This window comes from Topomyia yanbarensis, chromosome 3 (assembly GCF_030247195.1).
Source record: "Topomyia yanbarensis strain Yona2022 chromosome 3, ASM3024719v1, whole genome shotgun sequence".
Taxonomy (NCBI): Eukaryota; Metazoa; Arthropoda; class Insecta; order Diptera; family Culicidae; genus Topomyia; species Topomyia yanbarensis.
Window position 1 is genome coordinate 83,600,675 of NC_080672.1, and position 23,050 is coordinate 83,623,724.

General features: G+C 41.1%; 1 protein-coding gene across 3 annotated transcripts in view; it reads left to right on the forward strand.

The window, feature by feature from the left end:
• The first annotated feature begins 4,232 nt into the window (after positions 1 to 4,232).
• Positions 4,233 to 23,050, forward strand: part of LOC131694205 (protein lines) — a 35,668-nt gene continuing 16,850 nt past the window's right edge. For all 3 annotated transcript variants that reach the window (XR_009306443.1, XM_058982703.1, XM_058982704.1), the window contains exons 1-2: positions 4,233 to 4,977; positions 20,025 to 22,859. Coding sequence is in view for 2 of the 3 variants with exons in the window: in XM_058982703.1 (XP_058838686.1) it covers positions 20,177 to 22,858 (2,682 nt within the window). In the remaining variant the exon portion in view is untranslated. The remainder of the gene's footprint in view (positions 4,978 to 20,024; positions 22,860 to 23,050) is intronic.

Here is a 23,050-nt window from a genome sequence, read left to right on the forward strand (position 1 = left end):
TTTACAATTACTTGGATACAACATAACCTAACTCTGTCGTTATTGTCTATTTTTGTCTTTGTGTTATAGTTGTCGTAATTATTCAAATAGTATGATCTAAAAGCAACAAAAAATTGAAATGGCTATAAGACGATATGCCCATGTTTTCAATCGTCTCAAAGAATCTGAAATAATGGAAGAAATTCGAGCAAATTCAACAGCAGACGATTCCGAAACTGATTTGCAAAGCGAGGAAGAAGATGTGAATGATATTGCTTCCGACGATGAATCTGATGCAGACTCGGAAGAAAAATCTGAATATGTACTCCGGTTATGCATCAGAAGAAATTAATAGCAACCCAGAAACATTTATTGGTCGTGTTCAAACGAAATGGAGCTCAGAACCAATCGACAGTCGACGTGATCTTCCGAGTACTCACATTTTGGAAAAAAATGACCTTTTTACATCCATCGCCTTATACGCTGAAATCAGGATTTGCTGCGTGTTCGTACTCATCATCCTGTAATTCCGGAACCGGAAGTCGGAAATTTAGAAATTCAACAGCAGCCAATGGGAATGCTGTACCTTTCATTTGAAACTAAGTTTGTAAAAATCGGTAAGGAATTCGCTGAGAAATAGGTATGGGGCATCAAGAACCCCCATAGCTGGCCAATGTGGTCGAAGCGCCTTCGGTGGGTCATTAATGATCTAGACATGCAAAGCCAAGTAATGTTGCACATATTTTAATATATATTGCATCATTTGGACATCTTGGTGGTTTTAGTTTCTATGGAAATTTGCTGTGTGATTGTACTCTTCAACACGTAACTCCAGAACCGAAAGACGGATCAATAAAAAAAATCAATAGCGACCGATGGGAAGGCTTCACCTTTCATTTGAGACTAAATTTGTACAAATCGGTCCAGCCACCTCAGAGAAAAATCGGTGAGATTGTTTGCCACGTACATACATCCATACATTTTACGATCTCGACGAACTGAGTCAAATGGTATAAGAGATTTGGCCCTGCGGGTCTCGGTTAAAAAGTCGAAATTTCGACCGATTGCATAACCTTTCTATATGAGAACGGCAAAAAGGAGTTTGAATTTAGACGGGCCTGAGAGGCCCGGCTTGCCCTTTAATGTTAGGATTTTAGCTTGCCTTCACAAGGGTTAATGAGATATAGCCCGTTATACACATATTTAATTGTAGCACTGTTATTTGTTACTGAATAAAAATAAGATGTATGTTAAACATAATAAATATCATGTATTTGTAGAAAATGTTTACTCGTGCTTTCACGCCCTTGGATAAATTCGGCAATAGTTTCGAGCAAGGTTCAGTTTGAAGTTTCGTCTTTTTTTTGTCGTATATATCTGTTATCTGCTATGCGATCTAGAGTGGTTTTAGGTGGAATATATATCACAATGTAATTAATATTCGTAATTGTAAGAGTACACAGTACAATCTGACATTGTTGTTCTATTTTTAAAGAACGATGCTAATGGAACTTGCCACGTGCCTGTCGGTTTTAACAACTGTTCGCTACATAGAAATATATGACAAGTTTAGTTAAAAATGTCACTATTGTATGGAATACAAATAGTTGTCTCACCTGCACTGATTAAAGTATAACTTTTCGCCCTAGTACCTCTAGACTCAATTTGGATAGAAAATGCCCCGGCATCTTTATGGGTTATCGCTGAAATAAAGTTCCAGGGCTCCAAATATTTAGATTTAATCTTTTTTAAGATTTGCACTCTATCGAAGGCCGAAACCAGGAAAATACACATTCCTCAGCTCTATGTCTGCTAAAATAATTATTGATGTCAAAGAAAGATTTTCTCTTTAGTATCGTCGTCAATAAATAAACACGCAATAATTAAAACCAGGAGAAGCAAAGCATGCTTGGTTATCGAGACGTGTTCTGTTTGACATTTCGAGGGACCTCTTGTACTACATGAACTAGTACCTCTTGAGCCATGAAAAACTCGCGAGTCCGCCGTCTCAATTAGTCTCTGGTATTAGGCTATCTCGATCTCTGACCATCACATTACTCTGTATTATTATCGGAAGTACTTGCTGTCTCAAATACATTCTGTATAGCCCGTAGTTTCAATCACCCGGACACGCCTACAACACCTATAAAATTTAGGACTGGATTCCGACACAATTCAGGGAAAGAATCCCACCAAAACTGGTGATCAGGAAACCAAAATATTAGCGCAGTAGTCGGTATTTGACGTATTCAATACGGTTTGTAGTGTCCAATAAACAAATGCTTCGACAGAACTACCCTCACGAGTCTCTCACGGCTGCAAAATATTTGGGTTTTGTGCTGCGCATACTCGCGGTTGTTGCACACGAACTGATGGTTGAACTACGGGTCTCGTTTTAAAATGTTATGGTATCCTCTGGAAAACTTTTAAATGGTAGTAGATTCCGTAGCAATTTGTTCATATTGAATAAGTAACACGCGAACAAGCGCAATTCCAATTGAACGAAAGGACACTTATGGGATTTTCGATTGATTGACACCGGTGTAGTGGATTGCACTGGTTTTGCACTCTCTAGCAGAAGTGTCAATGGAACATACCCAGTTTTCTGCACTTCTGCTAGAAAGTGCAAAAGCGGTGCAGTTTCAGTGCACTCCACTACACCGGTGTCAATCAATCGAAAACCTCATTACTTTGAATATGTATATTTACAGCATCTGTTGAAATAAATCTGTTCGTTTTAAATTAATTTTTTTGGTTAAATATATGAAATTACCTAGAAAAACACAGTTTTCAGATTTCTGCTGAGCCTGGTTCTTTTCTTATTTCGACATAGATCTTTCATTAGGGCTTAAATCGCAAATGTAAACAAACTGCGTTTTCGCTATTATGACATTATGCGACAAAAATACTACAAGATTGAGGTGAAAATTAGTTAAAATGGTTTTTAGTTCGATTTATAATTAAAGAAAACAAAACGGCGAAACATGCATTTTCTTCGAGATTTCGACTTAGGCCCTTCTTCTCATATGGAATATAAAGGCTAAACTTACATTTTTTGACAGAACCGGGCGTACGGTTATTATTCACAAAATTATTCTTTAAACGGCGGTTCTATTATATAAATGATAAGCAATATCTACTAGGATCATGTCTACTCGATAGTTGTTGCACATAAACATTCGAATATTTCGATATTTTCATGAAATTCGAAGAAAAGATGCACGCGCCCTATCATTTACATTGGGTTTCTATGCGCCCATTTGCTGAGCCCTATTAAAAAGTATACTGTCAAGCTCGCCCATTTACCCAGCCCTACCCAGCAAGACAGAGTCAGTTTAGCCCTTTTACCGCGCCCTTATGAAAATTATGTACACCGTTTAGCCCTTCCGCAAATGGTGGTTGCTGAAGGGCGAAATCACGACTGGGATGCAAATTGGGCGTAAGCATTTTTTTAGTTTCTACCCACTAAAAGCACATAGGAATTAAATTCTTTGCTATATTGTCATAAGGTTTAACCATAGATGCTTCCGGAAAAACATGGTCATAAAGTAATTTATACCTACAATAAAAACTACATTTAGAAAAGCATCGCCGTATATTGAAACTGATTTTTCTCCATTTGAGTACATTGCGACTTTAGCCCTATTGAAAGATCTGTGTCGATTTGTTTATATTTTTAACGTTGCTATGAGCAGCAACTGAAAAATATTGAAGTGTTGCTGGAGAACTTTAATTTTTGTTCGTATCGAGGGGTGACTCAATGTACTGGTAACTGGCGGTGAATGACTCGGACACTTTTTGTTCAACACTTTTCATTAAATTTCTGGTCGTGTCGTTGGTTTGTCTCTTTTGAGCAGTGTGGTGAAGATAAATAAAGGTTACGTTATTCTGAATAGAGTCAGTATGGATTCCAAACCAAATGCAACAACCGATTCTGAAACCGATTGAGTCGGAATCTGTTGTTGCATTTGATTTGGAATCCATAATGACTCCATTCAGAAATCCGAACCGGTTCCGGAATGAGTTTAACTGTGGAACTGTGCAATAAATGTGATAAAAGCAGAAGAAAATCCATGATCAATATTCTCTTCCAAAAACATCAGCGAGCAAATCGATGAGGAGATGGAATCGAATTAAAAACAAATTTGGCCGATGAGCCATCTGGTCGTGCGCTGTCCTACTCCTGGGCAGAGCAACGAAAGCAACTCACCCTGTCTATCAAATCACCGCACGTCATTGAAGGTCGCCATTTTAGTAAAAAATCGTGTGTGCCAAGAATCTGTCGTCGTCGATTTTTCGTAAAATTTTGTGCAATTTCAACCTTCAATATCGTGTAATTGCAGTATTCCTGAACGTGACACTTATTGTACGTATCGGGTCAGTGGTATTTGCTAAAATTGTGATCGAACATCGTGCAAAATCTTGTGGAATTTTCTATCGGTAAACCTGGAAGCTGCGCTTCGTTCACACACCAATTTAGGAAGGAAAGCTTCGGAATTCCCGCAAGTTCGGTAGCAACAAGTGGTATTTTCGGCGATTTTTCCGAAACATTGTGTTTAAAGTGGAATAAATTGACTGGTTTGTGCCAAGTATTTTGATTAGCTTAATTTGCATCATCGGTGGGACGGCAATCGATGAGGATTGCGCGAAAAAGTGCGATTATTTTGAAAAGTGCTACTGGTGTTTGACACTTACACAGTCACCTACACAGTGACAAGAACGAGTTTTATTTTCCTTTGCTGGCTTGCTTCGCCGTCGTCGATTACATGTGTGGTGCGTTGGAACGCAAAACGCACACCTAGGCACGGTGACGGCTGATCCAAACAAGAGGGCTGCGATCAAGCCTCGATTGCTCGTGGATCGGTTTTTGGATTGGATTTTGATCGTGTCTTCTGCCGTTCCGTGCTTCAAGTGGAGCTGAGTTGGTGTTGGATCGAAGCATTTTTTGCTGCTGCAGAGAAGTGGCTTGCTGCTTGTTGAATGAAATTTATTTTGACGGTAAGGTATTTTTCATCAGTGGTTGATTGAGAAGCGAGCGGTATGTGGGGAGCGCCTGGGTGAGATAGCGTGTGTAATGCGATGTAATTGATTTTGTCTGCTGCGCGCTGGCTTACCCTAAATGAGTATCATGAATATGTTTTTATTTGGGTTTTCGCGAATGAAAAGTAATGAAAGCGAAGGACAGTCCCGAGTTACATGCAGTTGATGCAATTGGGACTTATTTCACACACTCAAATGGGATGGAATTTTGATAGCTTCCGGTACGAGAGAAGCGGCGGAGATATGTGGAGGAGAAAAAATGTGAAGATGAAAGAGTATCCAAGAATTTTGCCTTTTGTAGTTTCTCTCTTCCCACTTCTGGTATTTGCCCGTGCGTGTGGTATATTGCTGCGATATGATGATCCCGGTAGTTCCTGGTATGATCGCGATAAGCCGCGAATTAAGAACGAATTTGGAAGAGAGAAAAAAACCGATTAACCCTTTTTGAATTCATCAGGAAGTTTTCTCTATTAAAATAGGGATTTAAAATAGTATTGGTTTGGTAGTTTGAGGTATGTCAGATAGACATGGTTACTCGCGATCGAGATGATCTGGGTGGGAGAAGAAATGTCCTCGGATGTGTTGGCTCTTCGTGAAAGGCCATAAAATCGATTCTATTGAGGTATAACGTTACTCAGTACTATCTAAAGAACAATTTCGCGCGTTCTATTTATCGGACAGCGCACAATGACTGATTTCTTCATATGGGAATATCAAACGGGTTTCAAGGAGGATGATTGGCGAAATGGACCGTGAACGGTCTCAGCCGTCAAGTAATTGACACAGGAAAGAAAAAAAGGAGGATGATCAATAGGTGGCCAGATGTTCACCCAAATTCTTAGCCCCAAAATTTCAAAATTTCGGGAATACAACACGCGAACTCAAACTCTGAAATTCGGTGGATTTCAAGGCAGCGTACGATTCAGTGAAAATGGCATTCCAGATTGATTCGCATGGATTTAAATTATTCGTCAAAATTGCAGGAGAGGCATCCGATTCGTTTGAGACGTTGGAATATATGAAGCAGGACATCATAGCTCTCGAAGATGCGGTAGAAAAGTCTAGGGTGCAAAATAATGGAACCATTTTCATCAGATTTCACACAAGTTATCTTTTCGTGAACGAAAACGACATCGTTGAAATCGATCACAGAGCAGTAAAAGAGTTTCGACTGTATCATCATAATCCGACATTACGTGACGCTAGCACACAAAAAACGGAGACAACCTCCGCATAGAAAATCCTCCCGAATTTCCCACCGACTAAATCGGTTTGCGTCGGCACAGTCGGCCGACTATGCCACCAATTAATCGGTCGATTGCTGCACCAACTCTTATGGGGGTTTAACAAGTCAAGAGTGACGTCAGATATTCGGATAGGAGTTTCTGTACAGCTTTTACAAAGATCAATTGGTACGTTATTATTAATTGGAATGGCTATAATATGAATAGTTTAATCAACATAACAGAAACACAGGGAAGATTTAATTCACGGCTACCGAAAGCCAACATGAACCACATGTTTCATGCAATGAGCACATTACTTCTAAGTAATTCTGTACTGAACTGGAAATTTAAACCACGGATAGGGAGCTGTATTTACAGCTTTGAAGCCTAAAATGAGATTAGATATCTACGAAAAAGCGTGCGTTTGCTTCTACAGGAACAAACTTCAAAAAAGTATGAAATATATCAATATAACCCCGCTTCCGGATAACACGTTCAGTACGATAAATACCACAGCTGGTAGCATTAATCATGTGCTAGGTTCACTACTTTCATTGCGAACCATGACTGGATTGGCCCGAGATGCGTTCCCGCTCCATCGAAATCCACTTCGAGCAAATCATCGTCCAGCCGAGACGTCCGTTTGGAACTTAGCGTTAAACGGCTTGAAGAACGGAAGGAGATAGCAAAAACACAACTGGAAGTGGATCTAGAGGAGTGTTTCATCGACAAAATGCATCAGTTGATGGAGGCAACCTTATTAGGCAATCGAGGCCCGGGAGAGAGAAAAAAAGCTCATAGTGGGTTGATCAGCATGCTAATCGGTATCTCGGCAGAGCAGCTGGTCAAAGTGGCCAGAGGAACCCTGTCGTAATTGTTAAAGCGCCTTTGGCGTACTTGAATTGAATCAAAACAACAACGATCGGGCACCTTAAATTCAGGATAACATACCGGTTAATAAACTTCCGTACCAACTTCCGAACAGTTGAAGCAGCTTTAGGAAGAGCTGCAAGGTATCACGTTCAGCCACCAGGGCAGGTTCAGCTTCCCAACTCATCGTAATTGTTACAACCGCCGCTCCAATTACCACAACAATTAGCCTTACAAGAAGTAATTCTGAAAACAGCCCCGAAGTCCGTTGACAGTACAGTATAGTGCAGTACCTTTAGGGAAGCAACAAGGATGGAACGAAAACTTCGCCTTTAATCGTGCCATCGATTGAGTAATTTGAGCGCGCGCTCAAACTGTGCTCCCTCCGGATATTCCACCTAGACTGCCTCAGTTGCAAAGAGCCTCTCCGGAAGAAGTAACTGCCCGACAGGGGATGCTTCGCGATCGGCCGGAGCTATCCGGTGATCCCGAAGAATGGCCGATCTTCAATAGGAGCTTTAATAACTACACTAGCTTGCGGATATAATCACGCGTAGATTTTTTCACGATTACAGCGTTGCTTATAAGGAGATGCCTTGAAATGACTGCGGTATAGTGTCCAGCACCGAAAAAGCCGGCTACTGGAAACCCTTATTTGAATTTGGGAATACAGTACGTAATCTAACACAACACTTCCCTGCTGCAGGCTTTTCAATTCCAGTCCTGCAGGAACTCAACGAAAAGCTACCGGCAAATGTTAAGCTACAGTGGGCTCAACATTTGATCTATTTCCCCACCACAACGTTACAGAACTTCAGTGACTGAATTTCATCTGTAGTGAATTCAGTTAGAAAGGTAGTTCCGTTTGCTGGTAGTAAAGGTAAAATGGAGAGGATTAGATCTAAAAAAAGGATTTCTTCATACGCACGTCGAGAATGTCGAATCCGCTTCGCATAAAAAGACCAACGGAGATTAAATAAATCTTTTTTAGCTTGCCGTAAGTCAGGGCATCTTCTCAAAGAGTGCAATGAATTCAAAGACTGTACCGTGGGAAATCGTTGCAAAGCCATACTGCCGTTCGACGCATAATTATCCCATGTATATAGGGAACTACATAGAACATGGGACAAATATGCTTTTCGGCAGCATGCACACCTTGAAATTATGTCGCAGTTGCTTAAATGCCCATGGACGTCGAGCATGTAGGAACTCAAATCGGTGCGAGATTAATGGGTGTCAGTTTCGTCATCAACCGCTACCACATTAGGAGAGTTCTGGTGTAATGACACGTTCAGAAGATACCTCTCAAATAATGACGATTGAGGCGGCTGGAATCGGAAAATTAAAACGCTATGTTTTGAAAAACGCTATCGTAGGGCGCGTTTGGTTGAAAGCTTAGATAAAGCCTACAGGGATTGCCCAAGACAAGATGTTAAAATAGTCATCGGAGATGCCAACGCACAGGGGGAGCAATTTTTTCGCCGAATTGCGCCAGAGCCTTCATTCTGCTATCAATGATAATGGCCTGCAGCTTGTAACTTTCGCTGCTGTTCGGGGGATGGCAATCAGTAGTACCTATTTTGTACGTACGGATATCCGAAAGTACACCCGGAGACAACCAAGTGGCAGTACTGGTTCCCAAATAGTCCACGTACTGGTAGATGGACGGCATTTCTCCGACGTCATTGATGTGGGGACCTTTCAGAGGTTTAAATATCGACTTGGATCATTATCTTGCAGTAGCAAAGATTCGTGCACGATTATCCAGCGTTACGAGTCCAAGAAACAACAGAACGATGTGATTCAATATTCAACTCTTTCGGCTGAAGGTGTAGCAACTGAGTATTGCCAGAAGCTGGATGAGCGGATAGATGCGACCAACGTAACTGTTAACAGCATGTGGGAGGCTGTCCACGAAGCTATAACGGTGCGAGACGTGATTAGTACAGCTTAGCGGCGTCAACGAAGCGGTTGGTTCGATGAAGAGTTCCAGAGAGTGACGAACGAGAAGAATGCGGCCAGAATCCGGATGCTAGTGGTACAAACCTCAACAGAGAGCGGTACGGGGAAGCGAGCAGGGCCGAGAAACGAATCCAGCGCGAAAAGAAAAGGTAGCACCATGAAAGTGTGATTGCTGAAGCGCAAAAAAGCATGGACCGGAATGATATGCGGAGATTTTATGCAACTGTCAATGGTGCGCGGCATAAATCAGCACCAGTGTCCGTTATGTGCAATGATAGAGAGAGAAATTTGCTGACAAACGAAACATACAGGTGTAATGAGCATTTTGAGGTTTTGTTGAATGGCGGAAGTGAAAGTGTATCTAGGAACAGGATAAGCATTGAAAATGACATGCATTCTCAAACGCGGTCTCAAGCGGGAGCCTACAAAAATGTCCTCGCACACGCGATCACGAATCGGTCACGTCCGGAAGTCTATCCTCGATGCTAGAAGCCTAGGTCCATGCCTTCAGCAGGACCAATTAAGAAAATACGCTCATACTTTTTAGGTAACACATGGCGGCATATAAGGGAACCCACTCGCTGCTAGAATCTGAACCGCTCACCAGAAATTTAATATCAGACTCACGGTTTGCGCGACCATTGTTACAAAATCACGTCAACATACAAACGTTTGAGGCCCTCGTGATTATCCAAGCAACCTAACGCCACCATCTCGCAAACATGATAACACCCAGGTGATAAAGTGAACGTCTCAACACTCATAAACTTTCAAACGCGATCGCAAGCGTGAACCTTCAAACTCCCGCGCTCTCGCGTTATCATGAATTGGGCACGTCCGGAAGTCTATCCTCTACCAACAGTCTAGGTCCATGGCAATTAATATAAAAAAGATACAAAAAAAAATAAAATTGAAGAATTAAGAATAAAATAACTCCCATATCCACTAGACAACACGTTCTATGGCGACACGACCGGGAACTAAATATCAGGATGTCGGTCCGCGTGGTCATCCAAGAACACACGCGAATATGTGAATAGCCACAGGGTTACAAAATCGATTTTGCACACGCGAGCACACGCGACAAACACGTCAACATACGAAGGCCTAAACCCTTCGCGATCATCTACGCACACCTACGCCCGCGCTCGCACAAACTTGATAACACTTCGGCAATAATGTGAACGTTTTAGTACTTACGAGGTCACAAACGCGAGCTCAAACACGAAACCGAAAACGCGCGCGATCATGAGTTGGTCACGTCCGGAAACCTTTGCCCTCTATTCTAGCAACTTAGGTCCATGCATTCAGGTATGCCAATCACAAAATAAGGCTCATATCCACCAGACAACACGTTACATGGCGACATGACAGGGACTCTAGGGATATGGAGGAATCCACTTTGTTCTAGAATCTGAACCGTACACGAAAAAATAGGTATCAGATTCACGGTCCGCGCGCTATCATTCTAGAACACACGCGAATATGCGAAAGGCAAACGGTTTGAATATATGATTTCTACACGCGAAGTTACATGCACGTTAGCACACGCGACATACAAACGCACACGCGATCGAACAAGTTAACGTACAAATCTTCGAGCCGTTCGCGATGATACACGCAATCGCGAAGTCCCTACACCCGCACATACCTTAACCGTACAATGAATTAAATATCACATTCAGAATCACGGCCCGCTACAATTGGCCTAAAGCAGTGTTTTAGTGGGCGACATTGCCTGTCTCGTCTACGAATTGTAGTATGTGATTCTGACGGGGAGCCCTTCCGAGAACCTAGCTCTAAAGCTTCAGTAGGACGACTCCCGAAAAAAAATAAGCGTGATCCAGACCGATGGAGTATCCTGTGGTTTTTGGTTCATAGTATATAACTTAAGCTAATTATCATTCATTTTGTACAAAGTATTACGGGCTACAACCATCGTTCATCAAGAATTTCTCTTCATCTTTGGTGCTACCAGCATCCCTATTATTCAATCGCTCTCTTGCTGAAAATGTTTTCCCCAAGAAGTGGAAGGAAGCTTTGATAACTCCAATCCACAAAACAGGCAACGTACATTATGTCACCAATTAGAGAGGAATTTCAATCTTAAGCTGCCTCCCTAAAATCCTCGAGAGTATGTTGTTAGATGTTATCTACCCCGCGTTAAAACACATCATCACTTTAGACCAGCATGGCTTTGTAAAAAAGCGCTCGACAACTACAAATCTGATGAGCTACGTATCGTCGCTGATTGATAAATTGGGAAAACGCCAACAGATTGGTGCGGTGAACATCGACTTCTCGAAAGCTTTCGACCGTGTTCCTCATCAGCTTGCTGTGGAAAAGCTGAGGCGTACTGGACTGCCGGACTGGTTGACTAATTGGATCCCCTCGTACCTTGCGAACCGTAGCGCCTCGGTGCGACTTGGAACTACACTCTCGGATCCTTTCCACATTTCATCGGGAGTTCCTCAAGGGAGTCAACTCGGACCTTTTCTATTTGTGCTCTTCGTGAACGACCTCTGCAGTGAATTATCGTCTTCCAAAGTCATGTATGCTGATGATCTGAAAATTTACCGTGTGATAACAACTATGGTATACTGTTGTGCATTGCAAATGGACGTCGATAGGATCATTGGAGCGACAGAAACGGAATGAGTGTGAATATTCGAAAATGCAGCACAATCACTTTTACACGAGTACATACTCCAATTAAGTTCGAATACTCGTTATGCTCTGCTCCTGTAGAACGAGTCGTATCCCTCAAGGACCTTGATGTCATTCTCGACTGCAAGCTACGCTTTACCGCACATTACTCTTCCATTATAGCTAAAACCTACGCTGTACTTGGACTCATCAAACGCAACATTCGTGATTTCAATGATGTGTATTGTCTAAAAACACTATACATTACACTGATACGCAGTATTCTAGACTATGGCGTTACTATATGGACTCCGTATCACACCATACACATTAATCGTATCGAAAGGGTACAGAAGAACTTTATCAGGTTTGCACTTCGTCGGTTACCCTGGCAAAATCGTTTCCAGCTTCCTCCATATGAAGATCGCTGTATCATCATCAATCTCCCTACGCTGCAAAACAGACGGATCTTTTTGCAACGACTTTTCATTTTCGACCTTCTGACAGACAACATAGACTCCCCTGCGCTTCTAGCAAAACTTGACCTCAACGTTCCGGGAAGATCTTTCCGGAGAATTGATTTTTTCCGACGCTCAGCACATCGCGCGCAGTATGGCCAGAATAATCCTTTGGATGTTTGCTGTCACGCTTCAACAGTGTCTATCATTTGTTTGATTTTCATATCAGTAAAGAATCGTTTAAATTAAAAATAGGTTTAAGTTAGTGTTTAGTCTAAGTCTGTGCGATGTAACTTTCTTTTAATCGAAGACGATACAACACAATACATTTAAATTCAAGTAGATTATTCAAATTATTGAATTCACATGTTCAACATTTGCCTAGTTGTTTTAAGAACCATCATCCACGCGGACCAAACCGTCAAATAAAGTGGCCCTCTTCCCAAAAACAAGCAACTGCGTACTCTCGATTGGTGGATGAGAGTGCAAGATCCGAGGCGAGTGCTGGTTCTTTGATCTTCAAACTTCCTCATTATTAGTCATTGGCTGATATGGCTGTTTCCACTTTCGAACGGTAGAACGACATGCACGTTCAGAAGGGCGAGGGCTCAGTTGATTTTGAGCACGCTGATCGATTAATGAGGGGAGGATATTTATGGACTGTCATCTATAAGATGACAATCTCTTATGGATGGAGCTTTTTCTTAAACATACATGGTCATCAAAACACATGGTTTTGGAAGAAATCCATTAATCCAATATACTTGGACCACACCAACAAACACCTAGTTTGTATGTGCGTGGTATACCTTATGGACGTACCTTTTCATCACATTCTGCAGCGCAATTATTCGTCAAACATATATAAATTCCTTAATACTATCCCACCCCAAACCCTGATCCTCTTCCATTGCGTTTTTGGGGTCTGCATGGACCATTCAGCTTTTACCCCTCCTATCATAGGGCCTTGGACTGCCTTGCGCTCTCATTGCCCCACCAAACGCTACAAAATGAAAATTAATATTAAATTAGTTCAACTGGTATACTTTTCACATTCTTGTATGGAGTTCAGTCAACTTTGGCACTGTTTGTAATGCACCTCTTATACCCATACCGTGTATACTCCGAACACTGCCGAATCTCGAAGAAGTATTCTCGGGTGTAGTGAAGCGCACGCACTTCCAGCAAGAGATCGATGGAGTTTTGTTGTCATCATGTTTCTAGGCTGCGCGGACGACATCGACACGCTTGGAGTCGATTATAGAGTAGTGGAAGAGGCGTCTATGCCTTTTAAAATGTATGCGTTCACACTTTTAAAAACGCTGCGAGGATTAAAGTGGTTATTAACTAGGATACGACAAAGGAAATAGATGAGTACGACGATACGAGGTTGTCGACGAGTTCCTCAATTTTGGAACAATAGTGATATGTGATAACGTTGTTAGCAACGCGAATAGGACTTTGCACCCTTTACAAAATTGGCTAAAGCTCCGCAGCCTGTGAATGCACGCAAAACACCTCACTAATACTCCCTGTTACTCAGGGCAGGAAAATTTCGAAAAATGAATTGATTGCTGTTCGAAGCTTCACGAAGCACCTTCTCAAGCATACCAAATGCAATCGATGAGTTTGACACAATCGCTGCGAACATTTAGGGGTAAAACTTATCTCTGCTCGGACGAAGCGAGCTTCGCATCTAGTTCGCTTTTTACAATGTTCGAAAAAGTTCACATTAACCTTAGAAGCACACATCGTCGAACACGAGGTAAGCTCTTGGCTCGTGGTTTTTGCGTTTTTGGAACATTTCCACAGAGTTTCGAAGCGATATTCGGTGAACACATATAAAGCGAATGCTTCGTTTATTTGAGAATCGCGAACATCGAAGTTTTATATCGCTTCAAGCATCAGCATCATGTGGCCACCGCGAACATGTTCGCTACGTGACTATCTGTCTTAAAATCTTAAACTGTAAATCTTATTTTGAGTATAAATAAAATGGATTATTTTAAGATTATAATTTAGGATTTAGGGATTAGGTGCGTCGCATACCTTACCAATTTATGAGCCACGAGTTTGAATGAGCGTAGTGGTAGTGAAATTCAAATTCTTTTTTTCGGAATACAATTATGTTTACTAGCTACTTTGATTGCAAACTCGTCTTTTCTTCTTCAATCGGAGTATATTTTCCCTGCCAAGGAGTTTAGGTGAAGATGTATAAAGTATGTTTAAGGGGATAAGGGTTTCAGCGGGAAAAAATGTTTTTTGGTGAAATGACTCTTTTGGATGAAATGATACATTATAATGTACAAAAGTTTTGATCAATTCGCTTCGCCCAAATTTCTAAAAAAAAATCGCAAATAGTGTTTTTAACGCTAAAACCATTACCCCTCTCTTAATAATCTACCTATCTAAAACAAATTCTTCCTAAAAAGAACAATTTTCGGATGGAATCTCACTGCTGACGTCTGAGTTCAGTTAGACGGCGAACTTCAGTTATTTGCATCCATTGAGGGGTAGTTAGGCGTAGCCCATTGGCCTTTGTTTTCAACTTGTTGCGGTTTCTAACGTTCTTGCGCAACATTCCTAAATCGGCTAGGCATATTCACTCAATAATATGCGATGAATTGTGTGTTAAACGTTATTTTTAATTTTACCAAATGAATTTATTAACCTAGTACCTACATACTTGAATCCATTATTATTGTCATTAATTGAATTATAATGTTGCATTCCAGGCACCTGTACCAAACCAAGAGGAAAGCTTCCAAATGATTTTTATAATATTGTTTTATAAGTTTATTGGTTGATTACCTAATCACAAGAAACAAAATATTTATTTTCAAACATTTTCGACAGAATCTGTTTACTTAATAAATGAAGTGTCAAACTTATTACATATTCCACTTTTATGAAATTTATTTCCTGACTCCTGTACATGTGTTTTGTGATAAATAATGAGAAGGATATTCCAACTTGTTTGTATTGTATTTGTTCAGTGGCGTAGCCAGAAATTTGGTTTGGAGGGGGTTTTGATGAAAATCTTAGATTTTTCAAAAATGTCGGCAGGTCTATTGATGACATTTAATCTGTAGGCCGCGATCGACTGGGTACTACCGTAATCTGCAGTAATAGCAAAATGGGATGGTGTGAGCGGGCATGGGCGCTATAATCCTACCGTAGGCAGAACTAAATACCTGTCGCAGGTGTCAGTTATGTTGGGTGGCGGACTACGGGTTAGGACAGGTTAGGTCAAGTTCAACGAGTAGCCCAAAAACATCACTTTACTAACAATCAAGAAGAATAGGATGAGCTGAAAACTCGCAACTTTGAAACCGTAGTATTGGAGGAGCTTTGATAGACGGAGCAGAAGGGATCGAGCGACGGTACAAGAGCTGGGCAAAATGCGCCAACGCGTGATCAAGTGGCAGGCGATCAGCGAAAGGATGTGTGTAGTGTGGATCAAAGGCCATTTCTTCGACTAGAGCATTATCAATGTGCACTGACCTCACGAAGCCAAGAAAGATGCATTTTATGTGCAGCTGGAGCATGTCTATGATAGCTACCTATGGCGGAATGTTAAACTCGTCATCGGTAATATAAACATCCTGATAGGCCGGGGGCATTAAGTAAACCGGTTATCGCATAGGATACACCTTATCAATAATGTGCAGAAATTCTCACGATTGATAAGTATATTATGATGAACACCTAAATAGCGAAGCAGTAGACGACAAGAGTATTGCAGGAATCAGCTTGGAGACGTGCGCAGTCTACCTAAGATTCATGAAAAAATAGGACAATTGAACGCCTGGCAATGATCAACTGTCATGTGAGCTACTCAAACACAGAGTAGAGGAATTGGCTAGAGCACTCCACTGGGTGCTGTTGAAGATCTGGAAGGAGGAGATTTTAGCGAAGTATAGGATGTAGGGAATAGTATGTCCCATTTATAAAAATGTTTTTAAGCGGGATTTTTGCAACTAATTACCGATTAATCACATTACTGAACTGCCCTTGTATGCAAAGGTTACGTAAATGCCATCGAGTATATTTTTCAGGAAATCAATTTTCAAATCTTGCATGGTGCGGGTGAAAGCATGCTTTCGCCACTTTGATTTTCGCATTTAAACAGGTTATTTTTTTATTTCTATTTGAAGTCGTTTGCACTGAAAGATGCAAATTTTCGTAGTGAACTTAAAAATACGAAAAAGTTAAATTTGATCAAAGTGTCAAAGCGTCATCTACAAGGTGTTCTCCCAAATTCTTTGTTGCCGCCTATAACCGTTAGTAAGGGAATTTGTAGTGCAATATGGCCTATAATGCACAAATGCGGGTTGCATTCATATCTTCAACCAAGCTATTTGCAATAACATTCTTGAAAACTTTGCTGAAGACACTAAGTCTCAAACTAAATTTGATTGGAATTAGTAATGCATCCAACTGGAAAAATTAATCAACAAAATTATGCTGCTAAATACTAAACCTCCAAAAGCTGATGGTTTCCAAATTATGGTATCATGGTGCCATTCAATTTGATACCCAAATGTACATCATAAATAGCGAAAAATGTGAAATTTTTTTTATTACCAATCTTAGCTAGTGGCACTTTATATAAGTGATAACCCAAAAAAATCAAATGCACATATAAACCGATTCTGACCTGTTAGAGACAAGCGCAAAATGCCATTTTTCATCAGTTTCTATGTAGGCGTTTTCATTGAGCTATTTTGCTTGATATTTACATGATTTATCAGCTATAGGAATAGGATCCTCACTAAAATATTAGTTACGATATCCCATTCTCAAAATTTACAATAAGGCCCCATAACGTTTAAAACATTAGGTTCTCAATGTAATGAACAGATAATAAACTTCCAAAATTATTATTTGAATATTTGATAAACCAGTCAGCATCAAACTTTTTTTCTTAAATTCAAATATTTTGGTTTGGAGGGGGTTTTAACCCCCAAAACCCCCCCCATGGCTACGCCACTGTATTTGTTAACTAATTACTGATGGAGAAACGCAAAGAACTCACAAACAATGTTCTAGTGATTTTTTTTTGTTGGAAATCCAAAAATAATTCTGAAAAGGACAAAATTTGGTTTATCTTCTCCATGATGTAATCTTCCCTTATTTGACTTTTACTAATAAAAAATAAAAGAAATAAATCTTTAGGGCCCCCTGTATTTTTTTTTGAATCAGTTATAGCCGAAATGCTTTATATAAGGGAAATCTCGGAAAATGAGAAGCGAAATAAATAACTCCAAGTAGAATGAATGTCGTTCTAAACTCGAACTTTTTCGAATAGTCTTTCCATTATTATTCGCTTTTTGTCGCATTCCATATTTTGATATATTATTTTGTAGACCCGTATGTTAGATCAATACAATAGTAATTCTGCAAAAGGGCTAATGAGACTTTTGTAAACAAACTTATTTCGCTCATTTTTCCGCTACAGAGTTGAATTTTATCAAAAATACACATGAATCAACATCTTTGCCCTTGGTAGAATCGGTTTCAAATGTTTTCTGTGTCGAAATGATAACAAATTAAGAGAATTTTTTTTTTAATTTTACGGTGGTGTAATCCCTTAAGTGGTTGATTTAACGGCTTCTTTCAAAATTTATCGAACCTACTCCCATTCGTTCATTCGTTAGAGTAGTTTATGTTAAAGAGAGTGTACTAAATTAATAGGAACACTTAAATTTAGGAAGTTATGACCCTCGCTCCACAATGCAGTTTGCGACAGAATTGCTCAACTGAAAATTATTAAATGAAATGAATGAAAACAAACATTAGACTATAGCATTTTGTACGCATGCACTTCAGAGGTCCAAGGGTTACAATTTCTGTTCTAGTTCTCGGATCGCCAACACATTTTTTTCGATTTTTTGGCCCAGTTCTCAAGGGAAATCCAGTTTTTAACTTTTTGCATACATATTGCATTGAATGAAGAACTTAGATAATGTATTCATAAAGTATTAGTAATAATTCAATTGTCCGTTCATTTTAAAAGGCTATTTTCTATAACTTTACAACTGATTTAATTTCACTTTCAAAATTTCTCGAAATATCATGTTCTAAAAGTTCTCAACCGATATAATATTCGAAAATAGTTATAAAATGTCTCATCACACTGGTAGATGGATTCAAAGCGTTTTTTTAAATAAATGCACGAAAAAACATGCGCCCTTCTAAAACATACTTCTGAATCAAAATGGTTTTACTGTTAGTCGAAAACAAGATTTACAAAACGACCAGAACTTTCCTTTGAATGGATATCGATATCTTTATCCTCAAGAAACTGACATAACTGGTAGGTGACATGACTAAGATAAGCGACCCACTCAATACGTTGTGTACATTGTGTTTAACTTCATTTTCTATCCCTAATTTATTTCATTTGAAAATTTATCCCCGCCCTGTCACGAAATCTTGATTTTATCCCTACTGGTAATATATCAGTAGGGTATCTCAAATAAACTTGTTGCGTCACTTTTCAGTTAACCCCAGCATCCATAAGCTACACATTGTCACAATTATTTTTCACCTATTCCACCCTTAATACAAGGCCTCTGTCTAGAATATGCTTTTTTGCATAACTAGTAGGTAGGTATTTGAATAAAGAAAACTAATATCGTCCGGCGAACATGTTAGCGATGGCCCTCGCGATGCTAAATTGATATAATCTTTCGGTGTTCGTGATTCTGAAATACTTCGAGGTAATCTTTCTTCTGTGTTCGCGAACATCGTTTCGAAGCTCCGTGTAACTGTTTCAAAAATATCGATCACACGAACCAAGAGCTTAGCTCGTGTTTGTCGAAAACTACGCAAAAGCTTTTACATATCTTTCCGAACATCAATGAAATGAACAAGAAGCTTCAGTTGTCCTCGCCGAAGAGCATGCAAAAGTATCGCCCAAATGTCCGCAATTACGATGGTAAGCGATTGTGATACGAAGCTTGTGAATACGAACCAGTAACGCAAAGCTTCGCGCTTTGAAAGTATTCGAACATAGGTTCGGTTCGAATATTTCCTGCCCTGCTGTTACTCTGTACGACCCTGGAGCTTGAGCGTTGAATTGTCGAGTTCGTGGTGTGTTTGAATACTCAAACTCGGCGGCATAATAGAGAATGGAGAACGGCGCAAGTACATGCACTACACTGCCTATAATCGCAAGTCAGTCCTATGTAGATATGGAATTCAATAGAACATGGGACTGACTTGCGATTATGGGCACTACACCCGCTACAGTGCCAAGTATCTATACAAACATGCTGACATCGGAAGGCTTATAAAACATGGCAGGCTACAGTTGGATGGATATGTAGCGCAAATCCTGGAGGAGAGACCAACCAAAGTTAATTTCAGCAGAGGACTTTGGATAGATCGTTGACTTTGGGGCAGATCGTAACTGGCAGTGAGCAATCAAGATGAGCCGCAGGCGGCGGATGTACAAAGACTTTAGAGAGTGACTGCCCAAGATCGAGCAACCTGGAAATTAGCAATACATGACAGTCCGCAGTTAGTACATGAAGTTATGACTCGGATCATCCCCGAATTGTTCGGGTACAAATATGATTATGGTGATGATTTTGCCAGAGTCTTAAAAAATGCATTGGGTAATTTTTTTACAGGATCCATTTCGTTTTCGTTGAACATTTCTCAAACAAACATGTTCAACGATTTTTGTTGATTAAAAACAACTCAAGCAAAGTTCAGTGTCCATTTGAATCATTCATGTGTGTTTCCGCCTTTTTTCTTAGTTTTCGTAATCAATTCCACACACGAAATCGGTTTCATATATAAATAATCGGTTTATTTTCTAATTATTTTACAGATTTCTACAATGCATCTACACATCGCAGCATCACCAAATCACAGAACAAGGAGAACAGCTATTCGCGACTAACAATCGAAGCATCCGATTGAAGCAGTGAATTGCATCCATTACAGTTGCAACACCATAACCACCACCACAGATCCATACCAATGGTTCTTCAAAACGAAAAGGAACCCAAAAAGACGTTGGGTTCCTCGCTCACCGGAGCAGTAGTTACCGGTAGTGCAGGAGGAACTTCCTCCACCACGCCTGGTAGTACCGGTAACGGTATCACCACCATATCTTCGTTGTCATCGGCCAACGAGCAACCGGTCAGTAAACGGCAGCGCATCGAGAACGAGTCCGATGTCGTGGATAGCAGCAACGCTAGCTCCAGTGGTAACTCTTCCAATGGTTCTTCGCTGTTGGCATCGGCCAGTTCCAGTTCGACGTCACTTTCGTCGTCACCACCGACGTCGTCGTCGTCTTCCTCCGGATCGTCAACTTCGGCGGTGGCTGTTGCTGGTGTGGCAACGGTGGACGATACCCCCTCACCTCTTCTGGAAAGTCCAAACGGCCATGAACCAACTGGTTCGGAGGAAGATTTGCTGCTGAGACAGGTGCCCGAATATCAGGCACTATTTCAGGAAGCAATCGCCAAGCAGTGTCTGTGCCGATTGGAAACAGAGGTATTGCTGATGTCTTTCCAGTCGTACTACGTTTGCGGAGAAACTTCCCCGTTGGACACGGGTAGGGGAAAGGTTAGGCAACTGCTGCCACTTATCGAGTGGCCGTTCGAGTATCTGCTTAAGTTTCTGTCCAATCTGCAGCTGCTGTTCGATACGTACTTGAAACAAAACATCAAGGGAAACATCTGCTCGGGAGTTATGGACATGTGTAACTATCTGATCAGAAGCGAGAGCCAGCATTCGGAGACGGATTTTGTATCGATGAATATCGATGAGATTATCGGATTGTGTAACTACAACAACAAGTTTATAAATTATCTGTCGGGAAGGATATTGTCCTCATTTCTGATCATTATCAAGGATGATTGGGATGACCGATGGCTGGAGAAGATTGTTGCGAACTTATTCGGTTTCAACCAGGCAGATATTTTAGCGGTTAAAAAGATAAACTTCAGCTTGGACATAATCAAGCAGATAGTAGAATGGAAGGATGAAACGGAACATCCGCTAGACGACGATATACATGTACAAGCGGTGGCTGGGCCTAGTGCAGGAGCGTCCAGCTCAGCGGGATTTCATGCGCCTCCATTGGAAAATAATTATTTTGCCACTCATTACGGTTCTCAACAGTACGGGGACGAGTCCACTGCCAGCACCATATTCAACCCTGTTTCAGCATCATCCCCAACCACCACTGCAACGTCGTACCCACCTAGCCATAGTGTAGTAAGCCACGTTAATCTGCAGCATCCAAGTAACGCAGCAAGTTCCTCCCAAATCTGCCATATAATCACACTGACCGACTCGGAAAGTTTCGATACCACACGAATCAAATGCGAAACTATCTGTATCCTGGGTAAAAAGTGGTCTGCTCTTGTGAAAATTATCAGCAAACTGATACCGGAGGTGTCACGACCACACAACACTCAAAGCATAGCTACCGAAACCTGCATTCTAACGTTTCTGCGACTTTGGGAGAGTATTATCAGTGTGAAGGCTAATCTATCGGTCGTGGAAACAAAACCGTTTCACTCAAAGCTAGATGACTTCCATGCATTGCTCCTATCAACGGAGAATGCTGTCATCTACAAGCAGATGTTGACTCTGTTTAATGAAGCTCTCTGCTACGGAAGCACACTTGCTTTGCAAGATTTCATCCCAGAGGAAGTTGGCAGTTTAGCGCACAGTGTGGTTCGATCGGTTAAGGATCATCGAATACTGGACAAAATGCCTAAATCGACATATTCAACCAGTTTGGGATTACTGGGACACAAAGGGGAAGTCATTCGGTATCACGACAATCGTCTATCGCCTATCTCGGATCAGAATGGACGCCTTGGAATTTACCACAATCTTCCTGGCAGTAGTAGCGGTAGTAGTAGTAGTAGTACGTTCCAGAATCCTGCGGCAAACACACACTACGATCGTACACTGATGCAGAAGATGGCTCTACTAGTCTTGAAAGCGGTAGCAGTTATTGTCAAGGAAATCAGATGCGACTCGAGCGACAGCAGTGTGGACAGCAGTGATATTGACATGCAAGAGATTCAGATGATTGAACGTAGTATCCGGGATGTGGTGCGGAAGCTGGAAACCTACCTTAAACATCAGCTCGAATTTCACCCGGATAGCCATTTCAGTCAGGTGCTTATACATTTATTCGACGACCAGGACGATTATCTGGTGGAGGCAATGGTGTGTACGCTGGACGTCACATCCGGAATCTCTTTCCGGAACAATGCCTTTCCGGAGCTAATCGCCATCCTGAACCCGGTCTACACGTTCATCGAGTTTTCCAACTTGGGACCGAATATTACTCATCTGTTTTTGGATCTGCTGATAAGTACGGAGACCTGCTTTCTGCTGTTTTTACTACGCTTCCTGAAGTACATCCGGCAGAATTGGGCCATGTTTACGCAGAGCTGTTTGAGTTACTATCAGCACAACAGTTACAGCAATGCGCGGGCTGTCATGTACAACAATGCTCCGATCAGCAGCGCTAACCAGAACGTGGTGCTGGACAACGTGATGACGGTGCTGATCAGTTTGCGGTTGCAGATTAGTCGACTGGTAGCGGATACGATCTTCCCGTACAACATTGGACCGATACTGCGGTTGATCGAGAATTGCGAGAGTTTGTATGAGGGTAACGAGCTGAGTTGAGGTGAGTGTGTACGATTGGATCTATGATGCTAGGGATTCTGTTTACGATACACGGTTGTTTGCGACAGTTGCACGAGTTTTGCGCTCTATGAGATGGTGTAACATTCCTAACCCAGTGATTTTTTAATGTTTTGTACCATAGGATTTCAGTGGGAGGTACTCGACACATTCATGCTTGGTGTCATTTGTTTT